Consider the following 22,727-nt stretch of genomic DNA (forward strand, 5'->3'; position numbering starts at 1 on the left):
AATTTACAAAAAAATAAATTTACAATCAAGTGATTAGCAATGGCAAAGCAATACGGCAGTGTGTTGTATGTGCACAGAGTCTTTCACTGTGAAACGGGTGAACTTGTTATAATACTACCAACATTTCAGCCTAGTTGACAAGGTATGAAGGAAACATGAATTATGAGCTCACCCTCGCCATCTCGAAGCCGTCAGGGTTCATGGAGGGCATGAGGTGTATCTCCGTGGTGTTGAGGAGACGCACCACCCTGGGGTCACCCTTGTTATAGGCGAACACCAGGTGCTGCGCCAAGGCCACCACTAAGGCCCGCCCCACGGCCTCGTCCCCGTGCATGTTGGCCACGTACTTCACCATGGGCTCACACAGGTCTCTCTGGGCCACGTTTTCGCTGATCTTCATGACGAGCAGCTCCCGCCCTTGCACGGACCTGCCCACACTGTACCCCTGGACCAGGCTCGGGTGCTGGCTGCTCAGCCTCTCGGCCAGCTGCGCCACCTCGTCATGGTGGTAGTAGTGGCTCAGGTCAACACCGTCTACATTTATAGCACCAACGCTGGGCCTCTTCCGGCTGGCGGATGACCCGTGAGTTAAGGCGACGAGGCTCAGTAAGGCCAGCAGCCCCGCGGCCGCCGAGGGAGCCATGGTGGTGCAACTGTTGACACTTCGCAGCCACGAACTCAGAGTGACTCACTGGCTGGCGCGTCTCGGCCCCGGGACGGCTGCCGCACCCCACACTTTCACTTCTCACTTACCGGGAAGTATATATCAGTGAAAAACTTAGTCAAACAACGCTATGACATACACCGAATTACTTTATTTTTGAAAAAGAGACAAATAAAGTCCAACATTTACACTAATTCACGATGACGTTGAATGTCTCCACATATGAACAGGGTTACCAACTACACTTCCTGTGGTCAGCTTATTTATGAAAAAAATAAAACCAGGGAAGAGTAAGCTCGCTGAATAATTATGAATGTTTTCAGTAGTACTCCAATTCGTCATAATCACCGTTAATGAATTATCAGTTTCCCTATGATGACTCAAGGTCACCTATTACATATATATAGGACTTTCTAGGTATACGTTTAAGGACACGTCCAAGGTTTCCGGCAAGGATACAGTATCTTTTATTTCACGGTCAACCTGGTAGTACATTTTTATATTTTCTTTGCGTGCGATCATTGACATCCTGAACTATATATATATATATATATATATATATATATATATATATATATATATATATATATATATATATATATATATATATATATATATGCACTATAATATATATTGTCCACGGTACATAGTCTACAATTAAATTTCCTACAATGAACAAAAACATCATACTCCTGTTACAATGCCCAAATAATTAATGCTGAGAGATGGTAGAGGGAATTTAAAGTCATTTTTACAGTAAAGGAAGCAGTTCAAGAAAAAAAAGTCCACTAATCACTGCTCATCTATATATATATATATATATATATATATATATATATATATATATATATATATATATATATCTATATATATATATATATATATATATATATATATATATATATATATATATATATATATATATATATATATATATATATATATATATATATATATATATATATATATATATATATATATATATATATATATATATATATATATATATATATATATCCAGATCCAGATATGAGTGGCCTAAGAGGTCAATTTTGGAAGGAGAACTGTCTCGATAGGCAGGAGGAAACACACATGAAGGAAGACTTCCAGAGTTTACCAGTGTAAGGGATCAAAGAATGAAATTGCTGGTTAAATCTTGAATAGGGGATTTCGACAGTAGGTATAGGGATGACCTAGAGTAGAAAGACATGTGCAGCAGTGCCGCGGGAGGGGAGGAGGCATGCAGTTGACATTTGACAAGTTCATGCACAAGAGCAGTCACCATGAAAATATCGATAGAAGATAAAAAAAAAAAGTAACATAGCGAAGGAATTTAAGAGACAGAAGATTGTCAGTAAGAGGAGGATAGTAGATGAGACGAGGAGCCTTAGCCCCCCACACGAGATGCATACTCCATACGAGGGCAGACAAGGGCCTTAATTTGTAGATGGATAGCATCCAGGAGGGGGAAAAGAAATGGCAGAGACAATAAAGAGCACCCAACCTCAAGGAAGCTGGTTTAGTAAGAGAGATATGATGTTTCCAGTCGAAATTTTGAGTTAAGGATAAACCGAGGATGTTTAATGTAGAAGGTGACAGCCGAGTGTTATCAAAGAATAGCGGATAGGTGTTTGGAAGATTGTGTTGAGTTAACAGGTAAAGAAATAGAGTTTTTGAGGCAATGAAGGACACCATGCACCAGGTTCTCCTTGCCCCAGTCAGTTGTGATAGCAAGGTCCAAGGTTAAGCATTTTGCAGCCTCCAGCCTGGAATCTCGTAGCTCCTGTTGGGAAGGTCAAATGAAATACAAATAAAATAAAATAAAATTCAAACTTTATTAAATACAATCATACCTCGGTTTACGAGCTCAATTCATTCCAGAATTTTGCTCGCAAACCAAAATGAACATACACTGTGGTGCTGAGAACACAAAGATTTTACACTAGAACCCAAACGTAAGCGGACATGAATGCGCGGTGTTACATCCCCAGTGTCGCCACTGGGGTGGTCAAGGGGTCTTAGGAAAAGTTACAAAAAAAGACAAAAACAAAAACTGGGTTGGTTTGGCCTCAAATACCAGGTTCTTTTCCCCTTAACCGAACAACAAAGGAAATGGTCAACGGAAATGCAACTGAATACAAAAGACTTTATATTTACTAAATTTGCATTTACATTATTTACAAAAGAAAACCCAGGATTGCCAAAGCTACGCACTCCTTTAAAACATTTAACGGGTAATACACAATTGAAAAGCACAAACACTATTGACAACACGTGGGGCGAGAGGCAGCTCGTAACACAAGGGCAGAAACGTGGTAACATGAAAACACTAAAAAAAATAGCACAGAAAACCACACACACAAAAATAAACCTTACCTTAAAACTAACGACTACTCTCTTCCATCAAGAGAAACACATGCCTGCAGGCGTGAAAAACTGTCAGAACTGCAGAAGTTACTGCAGAGAAACAAAGGTGAGAGAGAAGCCGGGCCCCCTAGCTCGACGTGGACGATGAGGGAAAGAAGGGTTCTGACCCAAGGGTCAATGCTTATATGTGGGGCTGTCCACTGCCCCCCCACAGGTGGGTTGCCAGCCGTTGTGCTGCGGTGCAGGACAACAGCCTCCCATGACAATTCAAGACTACAATCTTTTAATATAGTACAATAAATAAATTGCCTAACCTAAACATAAAAAGGGAAATATATAGGATATGTCACAATACTTCATAACGGGACGGAGAACATAAATGGAAGGAACAGTCCAGGCCAACATTGATCCCGGGTCACCACACAGTCGTCAGGCAGGGGAAAATTTGAGAACCCAGGTGGTAACTAGGCATCGCTCCCTAACCGGAAATCTCCAGTACGGAGGCAAGTTCTAAATTTAGGCTGGGACAGTGTGGATGGAAATTCCAGAGAACAAAGGAGTCACGTGGGCGAGCCACGTTGTGACCGCCATGTCTGTGAAAAAAAAAAAAAAAGTGGGAAAGGCCTGGCCGTAACAGTGGGTGCTACCTCTGCGAGTATACAATGTGGACCAAGACCACATTCCCATTATTTTTTGCTCTGAGCACTCTCATCTTGCAGCGAACAAAGGGGACCCACACTTGCGTCTTAGACTTGTACAAACAGGATGCTCATACGCCAAGTCACCGCTTGTAAACCAAGTTATTTTTAGTGAATTTTTTTGCTTGTAAATCAACACTCATAAAGTAAGGCACTCGAAAACCAAGGTATTACTGTACCCTTTGAAAACTTCTATTTAACACTTCACTGATCTTTTTCTCCTTGTCAAATACCTGCTCATCATCTCTTATCCTTGTTACACTCTTTTTTTTTTTACTTTATTCTTAAGGTGTTTATAGAACAAATTCAGTCCATCCTTACATTTTTTCACTATGTTCTCTTCATAATATTTTTCTTCCTGTTCCTTTAAGATTTCTCAGAAAATATTTCTATACTTGTCATTTTCCTTTGTCCATTTATCAGTTCTACACCAGTGTGCATGTGTCTGTGTGTGCATGTGTGTATGTGCATGCATGTGTGTTTGTTTTCCAGGTAACGGAGCAGTTATTTTATGACAATATTTTTATTTCTCAGATGTGTCCCCATATCCATTAAATTATTATGGAGGTGATGATGATGATAATGATATGAGGATAATGATGAAATGATGATTATAATGATAACAAGGTAACAAGGCTGCTGTGTGAGGACTTTCCAATTTGTCTACATGACAGGACACACTCTGTTGGTATGCCAGACACTTGCTGGTGGACTAGCTGCAGTGGCACCTGCTGCTGTAGCCAGTCTGTTGGTTAAAAAGCGTGAGATTGTCTCCTCCCATTTAGCCTGCGCCCTTATCATAGGACTTTGAATGACACAGGTCCATGGTCCCTCTAAGGAGAGAGGTTGAATTTCGCAGCAGCAGGCCATCTTCTTTCTTTTCTTTTTCATGTTTATTCCCTATTCTTGTTCCTATTTGAATTCATAAAAGAGAAACTCAAATTTTATAAGTCACCACACATTTGTTCCTCCTCACACTCTTTTTCAAAACCAATCTATCACAAATGTCTTCTCTATCCACTGTATTATAAGATTTTATAATACAGAACACCACCATGAGCTCCCCTCAACTTGGTTTCTCTCCTTGTTAAACTGCAGCAGCTGGGAGTCATCTTCCTCTTCAGTAGATGATGCCCAATCAGTGTCTTCTTCAGAGCCAGAGTCAACAGGAGGAGTGGCAAGCTTGTGAAGGAAAACTGGCCTCACACGTTCACTGGTGTACTGTGCCATCTTGCTTCTAGAGTGAGAGAGACTGGAAAAAAAAAATAATAAATAAATAAAAAATCAAGAATGTAATTGGGTTTTGGATAAAAGCTAAAACTAATTTTTAAGCCAACATACCTAACCCATTCCAATGCTTGTCAAAACAAGGCTCACTCTTGGCAGGGGTTACCAACCTGAGGTGATGTGATTCAATCTGAGGTTCGTAAACTAGAAATTAGTCATCTTCATCTTCAAATGTGATATTACTTTTGTTGGAGACATGCCCACAACAGAAAGGAACAAACATGAATAAGTTTTGTTGGCAAACCTAAAGTGAAAGGAACAAAATTTTGTGAAAGATAACACTGGCCAACAACAAATTTTTCATCTAAGTTTTTTTTAGCTACTTTATGACAATTTTGATATGCTGAATCCAAAAATCACATTGGTTTTGCTCAATCAGGTCAACTTTTTTTATCTATCGCCACATGATGTTTTTATGTTTCGTTTAATATGTACGGGTATTTTCTATTTATATGAATCAAAATTCTTTCTTATTTCTTTCAATAAATGAATTCTAAAGAGTTTACATGCACCAATTTTTTACTAACTGGTATTTTTCTTTGCAGGTGAATGAAATGGATTCGGCAAGAAGATTTTGCAAAAATAAACCCGATGTATTCTTCTACATCTGTGGCGAATACACCGTTGTTCCTAACAGGAATCCAGTCACAAGTTTCATAAAGTGTGCTGACCATGCTTATTTTGATATGAAACTTGGTGACTAGGATAAAGCTTGGGCGCCACTTATGGTATGCAAGACAAGCACCGAGTATCTGTGTCGTTGGACCAAGGACAATAAGAGTTGTCTCAAGTTTGGAATTCCCATGGTTTGGAGGGAGCCGACAAACCACGCCACTGACTGCTACTTCTGCGTTAATAATTTGACTGGGATCAACAGAAAGAGCCAGAGCAGCCTCAAGTATCCTGATCTTGAATCAGCACATCGTCCTGTAGCCCATTGTGATGAAATTCCAGTACCTGTCTTTGGAGAACTTCCTGACATTAGTGACGAAGATTCCTCCAGTGTTGAAAAAAATGAAAAAGAAGAAGTGGTTCTTGACGATGATGCTCCACATCCTTATTCCCAAAAGGAGCTAAATGATCTAGTTTGCGATATCGGATCATCAAAGTTCTCTGCCGAACTGTTGGCATCCAGATTGAAGGAAAGAAAATTCCTCTCTGAAAGTGCTCGCATCACCTTCTTCCGCAATAGACATCAAAAGTACCTCCATTTTTTCTCTGAAGAGAATGACCTGGTGTACTGCACAGATATTGCGCAGCTTCTGCACAAGCTTGGAGTGCCACAGTACCAACCCGAAGATTGGAGACTGTTCACTGTCAGCAGCAAGCGATCACTGAAATGTGTTCTGCTGCACAATGGCAACCAGTTTGCCTCTGTACCCCTCGCTCAATCGACTTCACTGAAGGAAAAGTATGAAGCGGCGAAGTACGTGCTGAAGAAAATTCATTATGATCAGCATGAGTGGTTGATTTGTGTTGACCTGAAGATGGTGAACTTTTTGTTGGGACAACAGTCTGGGTTCACCAAGTACCCATGCTTTCTGTGCATCTGGGATAGAAGGGACAAAACTCAGCATTACAAGAAGAAGGACTGGCCTGTATGGGAGGAGTTGGTGTGTTGCAGAGCAAGTATCATAAACAACCCTCTGGTGTACAGAGACAGGATACTCTTCCCACCACTTCACATCAAGCTCGGCTTGATCAAATAGTTCATCAAAGCTCTGGACAAGGATGGTGGGTGCTTCACTTACCTGTGCCACACTTTTCCAGGATTGACCATGGAGAAGTTGAAAGTTGGCATCTTTGCCGGTTCTCAACTCCATTACCTCATCAGAGATACAGAGTTTGAAAACTCCATGAACGAAGTGAAACTGAAAGCGTGGAAGGCTTTTATTCTTGTCATGAAGAACTTTATTGGCAACAAGAAGGCCAGGAGCTGCGCAGAACTTGTCACCAATATGTTGACTGCTTTCAGAAACCTCGGATGCAACATGAGCATCAAAATGCATTACTTATTCTCACATATGGATTGGTTTCCTGAGAATCTGGGATCAATGAGCGACGAGCAGGGGGGAGATTCCATCAGGACATGAAAGAGATGGAGACCAGGTATCAGGGATGCAGTCATGATGGCTGATTACTGTTGGACTCTGAAGTGAGACATATCTACCACTGAGCATTCTAGGAGTTCAAAGAGGGGGGAGGCGGGTGGCTGCTGGGGGCGGCGGCTGGAAGGAGTTCGCAGGAGGACCCGGTCCAGGGAACCCTTTTGGCCCTTTCAGCCGCGCCCCATGGCTTGTGCTGTCAAAAGAAGACCACAAGACCACAGATTCTAGGGACACTCTCAGATTCTAGGATCAAGAGGGCAGCTTGGAGGGCAGCTTGAGCCAATGCGCCACTGCTACCAATTATAAGCCCCGCCTGGGCACACGCCCTGGGCAGGACCAAAGAAAGAAGGAAAGAACGACCCACCATCACCAAGGAACCACACCGGAATAAGTTTACCGCTAATACAAAAAAAAAAAAAAAAAAAAAAAAAACGAAAGTTCATGCCCTGAATTTTGAGCAATGATGACCTAATATCCAATTTACATGTACTTACCTTTATCAATGTCTACTATTCAATGTATAATTATCAATTTTTGTAACATTTAATTAATGAATTGTATTAGAAAATGATTTTTTTTATCATAAAAACCAATTTTGGATGAGAAATATTAACAAAAATCAACCGAAAATGTAACAAAAATGTAATCGATTCAGTTATAAGATCAGATTTCATAAAAATTGACGTAGCACAAAAACCTGACCTGATCAAGAGAAATGGATGTCATTTTTTTATTCAGCGGTGCAAATTTTTTCTAAATCAGTTGAAAAAAATTAAGACTACTTAAATTTTTTTTTGTAACCCAGTGTAATTGGTATGCTGACAGTTTCCAAAGTTGGTGAAGATGCTAATCCATTGACAAAAAAGTTAGTTTCACTAGTTAGCCGTTAGCAAATTAGCCAAACTGTGCTCACTGCTATGTAGTATCTACATGGTATTGAGAAAGCACAAGCATATTATGTTAGGTTAAAAAAACGTTTTTATTAAAAAAAAAAAGGAGGCAGCTCAAGGGCACACAAAAAAGGAAACAATAATAAAAAAAGCCCGCTACTTGCTGCTCCTAAAAAAGAATCAAAAGAGGTGGCCGAAAGAAAGGTCAATTTCGGGAGGAGAGGTGTCCTGATACCCTTCTCTTGAAAGAGTTCAAGTCGTAGGCAGGAGAAAATACAGATGAAGGAAGATTGTTCCAGAGTTTACCAGCATGAGGGATGAAAGAGTGAAGATGCTGGTTAACTCTTGCATAAGGGGTTTGGACAGTATAGGGATGAGCATGAGTAGAAAGTTGTGTGCAGCGGGGCCGCGGGAGGGGGGGAGGCATGCAGTTAGCAAGTTCAGAAGAGCAGTCAGCGTGGAAATATCTATAGAAGATAGAAAGAGAGGCAACATCGCGACGGAATTTAAGAAGTAAAAGACAATCAGAAGGAGGAGGAGAGCTGATGAGATGAAGAGCCTTAGATTCCACTCTGTCCAGAAGAGCTGTGTGAGTGGAGCCCCCCCACACGTGAGATGCATACTCCATACGAGGGCGGACAAGGCCCCTGTATATGGATAGCAACTGCGCGGGGGAGAAGAACTGGCGGAGACGAAACAGAACGCCCAACCTCGAGGAAGCTGATTTAGCGAGATAGATGTAAAGTTTCCAGTTGAGATTTTGAGTAAAGGATAGACCGAGGATGTTTAGTGTTGAAGATGGTGATAGCTGAGTGTTGTCGAAGAATAGGGGATAGGGGTTTGGAAGATTGTGTCGAGTTGATAGGTGAAGAAATTGAGTTTTTGAGGCATTGAAGGACACAAGGTTCCTTCTGCCCCAATCGGAAATGATAGCAATGTCTGAGGTTAAGCGTTCCTCAGCCTCCAGTCTGGAGTTGTGTACTTCCTGATGAGAGGGTCTTCTATTGAAAGAAGTTGAATAATGCGGAGTGGAGTCGTCCGCGTATGAGTTGTTGGTTGGTACAAAATGATAGTTTACTTGCCTTGACTCTTCATGAATCCATACTTTGAGCAAGTGCCCACCAGCAACAATAACATTTGATGTCACGGAGAGAGTTAGGTAGCGGCCCTCATCTTCATCGATGAGGGAAGCAAAATACTTGCCACTCTGCAATTCCCGAACTGCAAAGTACATCATGATCAATAAGGAAGACAAAGCAGTGTTTTCTTAATTTAATCAATATATTTACCTAAAAAAATAAAATATATCAATGTAAGAAAGATGATATTACATTATAGGTAAATATTTCATGAAGACTTGCATCTACAGGAGCATAAAAATTAATGAGAGAGAGAGAGAGAGAGAGAGAGAGAGAGAGAGAGAGAGAGAGAGAGAGAGAGAGAGAGAGAGAGAGAGAGAGAGAGAGAGAGAGAGAGAGAGAGAGAGAGAGAGAGAGAGAGAGAGAGAGAGAGAGAGAGAGAGAGAGAGAGAGAGAGAGAGAGAGAGAGAGAGAGAGAGAGAGAGAGAGAGAGAGAGAGAGAGAGAGAGAGAGAGAGAGAGAGAGAGAGAGAGAGAGAGAGAGAGAGAGAGAGAGAGAGAGAGAGAGAGAGAGAGAGTGAGAGAGAGGGGGGGGGGGTACAATTTCTTAACGTTTAAAATTTCATGTTGAATCCAATCAGCCCCTGCACACCCACCGTTAATTGAAGGGCACCCTGAATCTACAAGAAATGAGGCTGCCATCAGGTACCCATCTGGAGTAACTGCTAGACTATCTGTCATGCCAATATCTCCTCTGTGATTTTTGAGGCGTGACACCTTATCTGGTGAAGAAAATAAAACTATTATAATTGTGGTGCATATGGTTTCTTCTCCACATCATGCATAATGAAATTGATAAACGCATAGAAAGTTGAAGCTAGTTAAGTGCCACAATGTGACAGTAATGCAAAATATGGTATTCCTGTGCCTCTGATCACAAGACACTCAGAAAGGGCGTTCCTAAGTAAATAATAGAGATGTTAAATGAGGCGCTTAGAATCATACTGTACCAAGTGTCATAGTACCCGAAACTGAGTTAAGTACAGTACTGTGTTCCCCAAATATCCCTCTATTTGGTGAATGAGTCAGAGGTACAGAATGCATGCCACAATAAGGTTGAAATTCCCATTAAGTAAACATAACTTTAATCCCTCCATCGCACAGCCTTTAACAAAGCCCAGAGCTTGGAAGCATAAGATACCAATGCATCTTCTTAAAGGCACCTCGTGGTGTTAAAAACTCTCAGCCAATGAGAGCTAGCGACGCAAGGCGTGTCGCGCCGTCGAGCTCTTTTAGGCGAATGGGAGTGCAAGAGACCTGCACTTTTGGCCAATCAGCGTCCACGATTCTGTTGTTGGCGCCAGGTTCTCTTTACACACGGTGGAGACACAAGCATTATCACTTCTGTGCTACTTTTCCACCAAAATACGATCCCTATGAGTTCTTCGAGTGGTGAAGGGGAAGGGGGAAAAGTTGCTGCCAATGTGAGAGGCAGGAAAAGGTCGAGGGACCCGATAAAGTGGAAACAACAACTTTCAATGTTAGTATTCTCATGATCACCATAGTCAAATTAATCATCATTACATACAATATTACTGTCATTATTGTAATAAGTATGACAGAATGTGATAGCAGACACGTTACACAACATTTAAAAAGAAAATGCAATGAAATATCTCTTTTAGTTCCTAAAATATGCGTGTTTAAATGTCGCCAAACTTTGGAGGAGATTTTCTGTTTTTTTTTAAAAAATGGCACTTTGTACATTATGATTCTAGGCGTCTCAAATGTAGTGAACAGTAGATGCACAGCAAGGCAAGTGGTGCTCTTAAGTAAAAGTGATAGCAATGATGGTACTGGCCAAAAACTATATTGGTGGTAGAAACAGCATCACAACTTTTGAAGAGTATTAGCCGTAGCAATAGCAGTTCTTTCTACCAATACTCATTAGCATTAGGGTTGCAGAAACTTTCCAAGGAAAGTTTCTGGGAATTTTCATGGCCCAGGAATTTTCAAAATTTTTGTGAATTTTCAAAATTTTCAATTGTGTATTTGACTATTTGTATTAATAAAGAAACCAATTCTGGTAAATATAACTATTAATTAAAAAGTTTTATTAAGCAAGAAAAACTGTATTTCCAATTATTAAGGAAACATATATGAATTTTCGAATCAAGACCTATAGTGACTGATTTGGGTTTTGTTAGGTTAAATTTAGGGTATCTTCGAATACATGATTGCCAGCACCTTATGGTGTAAATCAATAATGAATGACCTCACTTTGTTGTTTAGAAAGTCTCATCCAGGGTGGTGTTCTAGGGTTCATTAAAAGAAGTGGTGCAGACAAAGAATGTATGTAGCATTAACCCCTAAAGGACGAGTGACCCACAGGCGGACGCCTGTTTTCTTTTCTATCCCTTGTTTCCTCATGACCTTCGCTATTGTTCTTCATCTGGAATACCTTAATCAACAACCTTAGGCCTTAATACACGCATACATAGGCCTAGGGGCTCATTCACATGGCTAGCTGTGATGAATAAAGGACACTCTCCTGGATATATCTAGTGAGTTTGCCACATCCAGTGACAGTGAATGGGATGCATACTACCCACAAATCTCATTGTCAGATTCTGACCTTTCTGATGATGGCACTTTGGCTCCAGGATTAGTGAATGCCTGTTAGTGATAATAACAATTTTACAGTTAAACTATATGAAAAAAAATCTTATAAATGATGGATATTTTTTATGGATGCGATTGGTGACTATGTTCATGGTGATAATGACCATGGTGGTGGTAGAAGTGACAAGGCTGCTTGAGAACAAATGTGCGAATTATTCTATATATGAAATGTTTATCTGGAGATATACAGATTGAGACAATTCACAGTATGGTTTTAGATACACCTTTGGCAGGAATGGAAAATAATGAGACAAAAATAATAAGGCATTCTTACTCTTTTTCCACTCCAGTACTTTGATGTTAGGTCCTCCATCACCAAAATAACATTTGCCCTTATGTTCCACCACTGCAGACAGCTGCCGCAGGGACAGCTGAGGTAGCGACTCTGTCTCCAGGATGTATTTTGTACCCAGGGTATTCTTATTAGAGTCAAGCTGCCACACTCCAAACTCCCCATCCTGGCTTCCAGCATATACATCGTTTTTACATACCTGCATTGAGTAGTATAAGGAAAGGGACAAAAATCAAACCTGAATGAGTGATTGCAATAAAACATGTTAATATAAAGGGAAGTAACACTGAGGACATGAGGAAGAGGGTGAATTGTTACGCTCACCAGCTGACTCCACCCCAAAGAATTGGCCTCCACACAGATAACCTTTCCATTCTGAACCATTTAACTTACAGGGACCGTTACATTTTATCAATGAAAGGAGCAAATTTAATTTATTTGATGTGAGCTGGCATAAGCTCTCAAATGATGAAAATTTGCACTCATTGTATTAGAGAAAATCCAAAATAAACATGAAGTTTCACTACTTGACTTATGAGTTTGCTTGTTTCAAAGTTATCATTCTTTTTGTTCTACAGGTTATCGATTGTTTCAAAAGACTGCTATCACTATAGTCGTGATGCTCAAGTCTGAGGTGTGCATTACTGTACTCTGGCAAACTGCTGTCACACAGTATGTATGATTTTGTGGATAAATATATGATATTCAAGCATCAATGAAAAATACCATCAGTTAGAGTTGATTTTGAGTTTCAAATTATTAATACTCTCACAAACATCTGTTTTGTTAATTTATACAATCTGGACAAAAAGTTACCATTCCTTGGGGACAGCACAATAACTCTCTATGAGAAGTATAATAATTGTCTCCTCACAAGGTTTGCAATTGTTGGGCAGAATTCAAACCTGAAACTCTTCAACATTTGGCTAATAGTGTTCCAAAATGTTTTAAAGAGGTGCTCAAGAAAAAAGGATATACAATAAAGTACCAAGTCTACATGGAATTCAAATTTATATAATTTTTTTGGACTAACAGGAAGCATGCTTCCTAAAATCTGTCAGTAAAGTAGCTTTTCATGCAGACTGTAAGGTCTCTGATTATAATTATTAAATAGCCCTGGAACTGTCCTCTGCAGAGAAAAGTATAGCAAAACAGCTGTCTGCAACAGTGTTAATAATACGAAACTCAAACTCAACTATAAATGATAGTATTTGTCATTGCTGCCTGCATTTTATAAATAATGACAACTATTTCCAATGTGTAGGCTATCATATATTATCCACAACTGAGACAAAATCAGACATGCCATGTGACATCAGGTTGCCAAAACACAACAATAATGCACGTGTCAAGCTCAACATGCACTCACCCACACATGGGTGAGGTAAATTGTCCCATATACAGTACTGCACAATTACTTTTGATTTTCTGCTACATTTAGATTTAATGAAAACAAGCTCAACAGATAGCCATTTCTTTAAATGTGATTGAAGGAATGAAGTTTTACTCTTATATATAATTATTGAATATAATAAATTATAACTATCTTACATAGAATAAGAGAAATTTATGTTAAACTCAGCATATTCGTTAGCATCAACAAGAAAGTTTTACTATGTCCTAAAGGATCTCCAAATACAGATGGCCAGTGACTCATAAAACTTACTTGAAAAGTAGTGACCTGGCTCTCAAAGGCATCAACATAGGTAATGCGCTGGTTGGAGGCAAGACACCAAAACTCTAGCCTTCCTCCCTCAGTTCCAGTGACCACACCCCAGCTGCCACATCCAAGACATGTGATACCATTGTATGTGTAGATAGAGCCAAGGGTCTCCCCTGCAAGGTATATATAGATATATTATACTATAGGACCTCACCAATTATGATTTCCTGCATAATATTTCTTGACACTAACAGCAAATTAGAATAAGTATGAAGTTTCTGTGATAACACTCAGATTCTCTTAAATAGCAATTTTTTAGCTGAAAGAAAATGCTGGCACACATCATGGATAGCATTTACTTGCCGTCATCTTGATGATGTAGTTGTCAGACCTCATCTTGGTCATGTGTATAAATAGATTTTTTGGTGTACTCCCCAATTGAGTACAGAGCTAACACATGACAGATCTCTGGGTACAGCTGAAATCTCACACCCACACATATAGGAGGCAGAACACAAGCCCTGATTGACACCTGGTATCCATATACTGCTGCATAACAGTTATGCTGCCCAACTTATCATTGCAACAACTGGTGCTAGGTGGACTGCTAGCTTCCTAAACATGTCAACAAGTCCAGGCAACACTATCTAGTGCTTGGGCCAGCACTGGCAACCATGTTTTATGCAAATTCTTCTGAGTTATTGGGCTATCATTGAGCTATCACATTTTTGTTATTGTTTTTTGTCATGGGGTGATTGACTTCACTGTGTGGCTCCCATACATTTTCTCTAGATCTTGAAACACTACCAAACACATGTTAGAGTGTTTCATTGACTAACACGCCCTACAAAACTAATAGTGTAAAGTGTGAGAGACTGCAGATGAGAAAAGAACCATTATTGTGAACAATGACACAAACACCAAATAATTACTCTAGGTTCTCTAATACTTTTAGTATGCTGCTAGGTCAATTATGGAAAATGCTGGAATGGTTGGATTTTCAATCTTATGAACTGGTCACTCCCCTGCAATGAGAGGGTGTCCCAGTATCCTTAAATATTCCATCATATACAATTTGAGGAACACATCTGTGTATACTTGTGCTCTAGAAAAATGCTTTTGTAACCTCATGCTGAGGTGGTGAGCTTAAGTGTACTACTGATCTCCCTGGAAGTCAACTGGGATTCCAATATGTTGATAGCCGAGGATTTACTGAAAAAAAAAAAAAAAAAAAAAAAATTTACACACCTGATAAGATATCCCATACTTTTAGGGTGCAATCCAGGCCTCCAGACACAGCCAACTTCCTGCACTCCCCAGAAGTTCTCTTTTGGTGTGAAGAAACCATTCCCAAGTCATTCTGTGGAAAATAAGGGCTGTATTACAAGTCGAATCCGACAAATTTCGGGTCCCTACTAAAGTCGGTTTAGGGGCCGTATTACAAGTCCAATCCAAGAAGTTTCAGGTCCCTATAGAGTTATTCATCCCGCACTCTGTAGGGACCCGAAACTTCTCAGATTGGACTTGTAGTACGGCCCCTAAACTGACCTTTGTAGGGACCCGAAACTTCTCGGATTCACCTTGTAATATGGCCCTAATATTCTCATTTTAAACAAAACAACAAAATGGAAAATGACTTCATGTTTAGAAAAATGTCACTGAATAGGGATCTATGCAAAAACAATGACTTCATATTTTGTAGTCATAAAACAAGGCCCTTGAGCTGCTGGTATAATGGAGACTGAACTGCAAACTTCTTGTAAACTAATTATTACACCACACACTTGGAAAACACCTTTTTTTCAAACTACTGCCCATGACAGAGGAAGAAATGTTATTTTCAGTAATGTCCCTCTTTTTTTTCCTTTTTTTCCCCCTTCTAAAATGTCATTATTCTAGTTTGAGAAACCTTTGACTTACGCTGATGAGACTTGGTATGTACAGCAGTCACTTAATATGAAAGAATACGAGTGACTGAAACTTGTATATAAGAAATTTGTATTTTAGGTTCCAAAGAATAACATCATTACATTAATTCTCACACAAGGCTCCATAAAGAAATACAAACTAATTAATCCTCTCCCTGTAACCAAGAAACTTTTCACCAAGATCACTGAACAGAGTACATGCAAAACAAGACTCAAACCAGCTAAGAAACAAGATGGATTCTGCAGTGGATACTCAGTACCTGACTTCATCCATCTCATCAAGAAAGTTGCTGAAAAATCATCTGAGTAAAACAAACTCCTGTGCTGGCTTTCACAGATTATAGGAAAGCATTTGATTCATTTAAAATTTCAGAAGTCATGCAGGCACTCCAGAGGCAGGGCATTTATGAGCCATACATAACATAATGTAATGATGATATTGGAAGATATGTAGAAAATGAGACAGTACATCAACAATTAAAAAAAAAAAAATAAATAAATAAATAAATAAATAAATCAAGTAAAGAGGTGTTAGGGAAGGTGTTACAATATCTTCAAAATCAATCCAGGCTTGCTTAACCTTAAAATGACTGCTATTGTTTTCATATAACGTTCCTGAAGTAATGTGAAAAAAAAAAGCTATTTTCTTTGCTTATTCATATTTTATGAAGTGTCTTAGAATATCATTGAATGAGTTTATACTGCATCTTTGTCAGTTCAGAAGTTAAATCTTTCTGAAATTTTTACTTTGGTACTTGTAACTGTCACATTTAGTACTTCAATTACCTCAAGTTTGGTAATAACAGAGGCAGTGAGGGATTCTGGGAGGAAAGAAACAGCTGTGACAGAGGCTGTGTGACCCCTCAGACTCCTCTCCTCCTTGGTGCTCCCGACGCGCCACACTCGAACAGTTGTGTCACGGCTGTCAAAAGGGTCAGTGGAAATATTTACATATTAATGTAAGGAATAAATAAGTAAATAAATAAAGGTCATGACACTATGATCCATTCACTTAAGCTGAATCTCCCCCAACAATGGCTCTACCCTTTGCTGGGCTGCTGCTTGGACGATGGTGGGTGAGGGGTACAGGAGCAAAAAGCCTATTATCACTTGTAAAATAGTGTGCACTGAAGAAAACCTTGTATTTCTGGAGAACTTTCTGATTGCTTATGAGGATATCTTTACAGTAAAGGAAGTCCTTAACACTGCTTCTGGGCTAGTGACCAACACTTCTTTCAGTAGCTACATCTGTAAATTGATCAAAAATTTTTTTTTTAACTTTAAAAGCAGCTAAAGGACAAAAATAAATGAAAACAAAAAAGTCTGCTAGAACTGCTCCTATAATTGAAGTAGAGAAGAGTGGTTAAAAGAAATATCAATTTCAGATGGAGAGGTGTCTTGATGCTCCTCTCTTGAAAGAGGTGAAGTCGTAGGCAGGAGGAAATAAAGACGAAGGAGTCCTGTTTCGGTTTACATGTGAAAGGGATGAATGAAAGAAGATACTGGTTAACTTTTGCATGTGGGATTTCGACGGTATAGGGATGAGCAAGAGTAGAAACGTGAGTGCAGCGGGGTCGCGGGAGGGGTGGAGGCATCCAGTTAACAAGTTCAGAAGAACAGTCAGCATGAAAATTTAGATTGAAAAAGTTAAATCATTTTAAAGAGCTTGTGTCCAACTCCTTGGCTAGGTATGAAGGAAGTGTGCAACAGAACTTTGAAAAGACAATCGATAGGATTTGTAAATATGAAAATTTGACATTATAAGTAAGGCACACTGAACACTTACCTTGCAGACAAAATGTAGGTATCTAAGCAATCCACTGCTAATACTATGTCATTGTGTCCTTCAAGAGTCAGCACTTCAAAGCAACCTTCACTCCACATACTTATTTTCTTTGTGTGTGCTTGATGTCCTTCTCCAGCTTTATTGCTCTTCTGTGAAGTTCCAGGTTTTGCTTCATTATAGGTGGGTGTTTGCAGTGGTGGAGATGGCACTGAGGAAAATTATGGACTAAGAAAATAATTCTGCAAATTATCATTTTTGTTACTTCTGAAACAAAGCACTTTTAACTACCTGGCCCACACCCACCAGTGCTGCCTAGAGGCTAGGACCCATAGAGCAGCTCTGGAGACATTTCAACTCCACATGGGGCAAACTGGAGCAATCTATGACCTCCAGTGGTATGGCAGTGCAGGTGTTGAGGTGAAATATGATAGAGTTTTGGAATTGATGGAGGTATTAGATCTGGCTCTTTTTTTATTTTTTATACGTGGCCTACAGCGCCAGTAGGCTATTTCTTAAGGACCTGATGGTCGGCCTGAGCCCGTCATGGCGCAGACAATTGTTGAAAGTGGTGCCATCTATTCTTGGCTCATGCTGCCCCCCGGAGCTCATTCTTGATTTCATTTGGACAGCTTCTTTTAGAGTCCGGGTTGATGGGTGGGTCTTCAGGACAGCATGTGGGTAGTCTTAGGCTACTTGGCGGTGGCTGAAAAACCCCAGGTGGTAGTGGTGGATTCGAACCAGCATTATCCTCAACGTGGCGAATGCGGGCTAACCACTCAGCCACCGCCTCCCCAATTTAAGACTATCACCATGGTTGTTCAATGAATTCATGAATGGAACTGAAAAAGGCAAAGGCAATGAATGATGTTATAAAAAAAAAATTACAGAAAATAAATCAAGTTGACAAGGTCCTAACAACTGTAAAGATAATGAACAAGTAAATTACATTGGTGTGTGTCCAGTTGTGGGGAATGTGTGGCTTTAGTTCCTTCAGTCTGTGGTGCCTCACTTGAAGCTGCTGATGTCAGGCAAGAGTCTGATGTGGTGGACTTCTTGACTCTCTTGATATCACCTTCTGCTTGACTGTTCCTGTGTAATAACAAAATTTAATTACTTTCATTTATTTGGAACTTAATAATATATGAAGCCCTATTTTGTATAAATTAACTAGCTATTTCTAGTACAGAAAGATTCAGCAAGTACAAGAAATGAAAAGTGAGAAGAAAACTTGAGAATGTAGACTACAGGGACAAAATTGAAACTAAAAGTTACAGTAGCTACTTAATTTACCTTATAGCACAAAAGTATACATGCACCTTTGATGGCATATATTACACAGGGGGAAATTATGCAATAACTACTTACTTGCACACTGGACGTTTCATCATGTCAATTTCATCTGGATGAAACTGCAGTAGTAAGTCTTGTAACTGTTTTCTAATAATGAGTTTTTGATTCACCTGAAAAGAAAATTAATGGAATAGTGCAATGAAAAACTTAAAACATAAATGCACTATTAAAGATAGCCTCAAGCCATGGGGAATATTCATTTTGTACACTAGGAAGGTTTGACACTACAACACATAACAAAAAAATAACATAAATGGTGCCTTGTGAAATGCTTTGCCATGCGCCATTTTCAATGTGGTAATGGAGGTGGTGGTTCACTTAAGAATGGCAAAATCCAGGTTCCACATGGTCTTCATGAGTCCATGAGTTTATGAGTCATGGTCCTCATGGTCATAAGGGTGTTATAAATCATGCCAAAATAATACTGTGAATAATATCTCAGAGAACAGTAGCCAGAAGTATAACAGGACATGGTGGCAGTGGCCAGGGGTGCTGGAACAGCTCACCACAACAACAGCAAAGGGTCTCACCACATGGTCCACAAAGCACATCACAACAAGCAAGCTCTAGAGCTCTAGAGGTAACTCGAGTATCGAGGCCTGCATCAAGTGCATCAAGGACTACTGTAGGACAGCAATCCACAAATGAGGACAGCAAGTATCAATGTGCCGGTGTGCCAGATGGAACATGTACTAATAACCAAGACTCAGGGCATCAAAGTGACTGGATATTATGTGATGGGTGTCAAAAATGGTATCACTGTGTATGTGTTGGTAGGTCCAAGGAGGTGTACAACTTCTTTAACAACAATGGCAGGACTTACATCTGTAATGCATGCTCTGAAGATGTTCTTGATCTTTATAATGCCAAAAATTTCCTTAAGGGGACAGTGAAATGAAAGATATGGAAAAAGAAATGACGTGCATGAAAGAGAAGATCAGAACACTAAAAGCAAAAACTGGCAACCAGGAAACGATGAGCTCAGGGAGGCTGTCATGGAACACAAAGATGAGTTCTATGAGGATAAAAAGGAAAAAGCTTTCAGGAAGCCTAACTTGTTTCTTTCTGGAGTCCGAGAGTCAACAGCGGTGGAACCTGAGGAAAAATATAATCAAGATGTCAGCACCCTGAAGGACCTAGTAAAGGATCTGGGCATTTCTGAAGATATGGAAGTCAAATCCATTGCTAGAATTAATCATGACCGTGGTAAACCCAGATTCCATAAATTACTAATAACAGACCTAGACTACTAGAAAATAACTAGTATGAGAAAATGAGGGAATGAAGTGGAAATACTTAATTAAGGAAAGCAGGAACATGGACAGACCTAACAGTAAGTATATTAGAATAATCCCTGACTGCATATATAAAGAAAGACAGATCCGTATTTAGCTAGCTAAGGAGAGACAAAAAAACTAAAACAAGATCCTGTCAAAGCAGGGGAACTCAAGGAAAAAGTGAACCATAGTGAACGAATAACTAAACCTTGTACCAGTAATAGTACAGGATATGGATCAATCAGCAAGTGCCCTCCAAGGTCAACAACCTATGAAGGAAACTCACCTGAGAAACGCAGCAGTTCAAACCACCCCAGAAGTAACTCTAGCGAATTTGCTGGCACTCCCCCTTCCAAGGGAAAGCCAATAGAAGGACTCACCTGTATGTACACCAACATTGATGGTATTAATGCCACCAATGAAAATGATCTCCTAGGATTACTTAGTAGTGTACTGTATGGGTTAATATGTAGGAGGAGGAGGCATGGTCTGTGAAGCACAAGGGACATATATTCTACATTGTTTATACCTCAGTGTATGCAAATTAATCTATTGAGAATCGGAAATGGTCTAGAACATATGTTCAAAGGGTGGGGGAGTCGAGTAAAGTAGTTTAAAAATAATTTGTGACTACTGAGTGAAAGAAACCTCACTCGCTCACTCGCTTGCATAAAAAACGGGTGTGAACGGCAGAGCAGGGCGGAGTGTGCTACAGAGAACCGTAGTACTACTGATGTACATACCCCGCTAAAAGTAGGTTTTTACTGGTTTGCACATAAAAAAAACTATCTCCACTAAAAAAGTAGGTAATTATTGAGAATCACTACGCGCCTCTAAAATACGATATTACGCCTCCATATTATACTTAAGGGACAAAATACATGTCCTTAAACCATAATATGAAGGCAGAAAAACTTAAAAGGAAAGAAAAGTGGTAAAGGTAGTGAAAGAGCATATACATACATTTGTTTTGATGGCGGCGGCAGGTCTTGCTCTTGCAGTATTGGGAGGTGAGCAGTGTTGCCAACGATCCGGTTAGCGATTAGCCCACGCATGTGAGACCAGGTCCACCATGTGTGGTTATTTATTTTTTTAGAACACGCACCTTTATCTAATACTATTGCCAGCCCAAACCTTCACAAAACTCTTTGGGTAAAGGTGCGTGTTAAAAAAATAAATAAATAACCACGCGTGAAGGACCTGGTCTCACATACGTGAGCTAATCGTTAACCAAGCATTGGATCGTTGGCAACACTGCTCACCTCCCAATGGCCGCCGCTGCGACCAAAACAAATATATGTATATGCCTTTTCACTACCTTTACCACTTTTTCTTTACTTTTAAGTTTTCCACCTTCATTTGATGATTAAGGGACATGTATTTCGTCTCTTAAATATAATATGGAGGCGTATTATCGCATTTTGGAGGCGCGTAGTGATTCTCAATAATTATCAAAAAGTAGTCATATTTTGCTCATGAAAACATAATTTGTGTCTTGATAATAATATGCCTACTCCTGCTACATTTTTACCAGTGTATGTGCTGGCAGGGCATGAACACTGACAGCAGGCCTCGTAGCACGGTGACAGGCGGAGCACCTTGTGGATCTCCTCGTCGTTCAAGTCCCTCGCCAGCAGGCACTAACAACACTAACAGCAGGCCTCGCAGCAGGGTGACAGGCAGAGCACCTTAGCCTCACCTTGTGGGCCTCCTCGTCGTTCAGGTCCCTCTCCAGCAGCTCCAGGTGGTCAATTTGGCGGAGTTTCTTTCTAAGTTTCCGGATGACTTTGTCCGGGTGGTCGGTATACTGGTCCTCCATCACTTCTTCTTTACTAAGGATTGTTGACACCCGCGGCCACGCAGCGGCGGCTAGGTCTTGATCTTGATCTTGATGTCACAGGTGACTCCAGGACAGGCCTTCGTAACGGCAGCTCCTGTAAGGCAGTGATCCCATGGCCTAACCAGCCCCCTAAATCACTGAAGAAGAAGAAACAACATACAGAACCCTGGCTCAGTAGCTGGCAGGCCCCACCCCACCCCGCTCAGGCCGAGATTTTCCGCTGATAGGAATGGTTACCGTACCCCCATGAACAAGGAGGTTGAGGCACTGCCGACGGCAATGGTTGGGGTGTGAGAAGGTCCCAGCAGAGCAGTACCTAAAGATCGACTAATGAGGGCACTTGCTGGCGATGACGAATCTAGCTCGTGATCAGGCCGTGGTGAGTGACACAGGAAAATATTTTCTTCCCATTTCCTCGCTAACTCCACTTCCAACTCCTCTTTGGCCTCATTACGCGCTCCTCCTCGCCCTCATCCTCTCGCTCCCCCCCCCCCCCCCACACACACACACACAGGGAAGGGCTTCCTCACGCGACGGGCACCACCTGTTCGGTCAGCCAGGTAATCACAGCCACGCCCACGCGCCCTTCCCTCTTGATTACAGCCTTCCGCCGCCGCCCGAGGGAGGGAGACATATTGGCCGACGTCACTCACTCTCCGTACTGGCACTATAAAAAACTGGGCGGATATAGTATAGGATATACTTTGTCAGGTCCGGGACTTTTATTTGATTTAAGGGATTGGAGAACTTTTAGGACTTCATCGGTAGTTATTACAAAGTTAGGCAATGCATGCTCGAGATTTATGTTAGTAGTGTT

At 40.5% G+C, this 22,727-nt stretch overlaps 2 protein-coding genes across 9 annotated transcripts in view; both read right to left on the reverse strand.

Annotated features, from left to right (window-relative positions):
* The window catches only part of LOC126999945 (carboxypeptidase D-like), a 43,963-nt gene extending 43,015 nt beyond the window's left edge, over positions 1–948 (reverse strand). The window contains exon 1 of one of the 6 annotated variants that reach the window (XM_050863123.1): positions 173–856. In XM_050863123.1, coding sequence (XP_050719080.1) covers positions 173–643 — 471 coding nt within the window. In that variant the 5' untranslated portion in view covers positions 644–856. Of the gene's footprint in view, positions 1–172 lie in introns of all 6 variants that reach the window. The other 5 variants (XM_050863121.1, XM_050863122.1, XM_050863124.1 and 2 more) reach the window with 5 other exon arrangements.
* A 1,532-nt stretch (positions 949–2,480) lies between these two features.
* Positions 2,481–22,085, reverse strand: LOC126999948 (uncharacterized). Of its 3 annotated transcripts, XM_050863129.1 has the most exons (12): positions 21,770–21,936; positions 19,849–19,888; positions 18,809–18,903; positions 18,390–18,532; positions 17,444–17,651; positions 16,444–16,579; positions 14,978–15,089; positions 13,733–13,902; positions 12,049–12,265; positions 9,749–9,874; positions 9,097–9,235; positions 2,481–4,981 (listed from the first exon to the last, which is right to left on the reverse strand). In XM_050863129.1, the coding sequence occupies exons 3-12, from the start codon at positions 18,829–18,831 to the stop codon at positions 4,765–4,767; spliced, it is 1,491 nt and encodes a 496-aa protein (XP_050719086.1). In that variant the 5' UTR covers positions 18,832–18,903; positions 19,849–19,888; positions 21,770–21,936; the 3' UTR covers positions 2,481–4,764. The 3 variants fall into 3 exon arrangements, with proteins under 3 accessions (XP_050719086.1, XP_050719085.1, XP_050719087.1); XM_050863128.1 differs by lacking the exon at positions 19,849–19,888 and having other exon boundaries at positions 21,770–22,085; XM_050863130.1 differs by lacking the exons at positions 19,849–19,888; positions 21,770–21,936 and adding an exon at positions 21,602–21,748.
* Positions 22,086–22,727: the final 642 nt, after the last annotated feature.

This window comes from Eriocheir sinensis, chromosome 17 (genome assembly GCF_024679095.1).
Source record: "Eriocheir sinensis breed Jianghai 21 chromosome 17, ASM2467909v1, whole genome shotgun sequence".
Lineage (NCBI taxonomy): Eukaryota > Metazoa > Arthropoda > Malacostraca > Decapoda > Varunidae > Eriocheir > Eriocheir sinensis.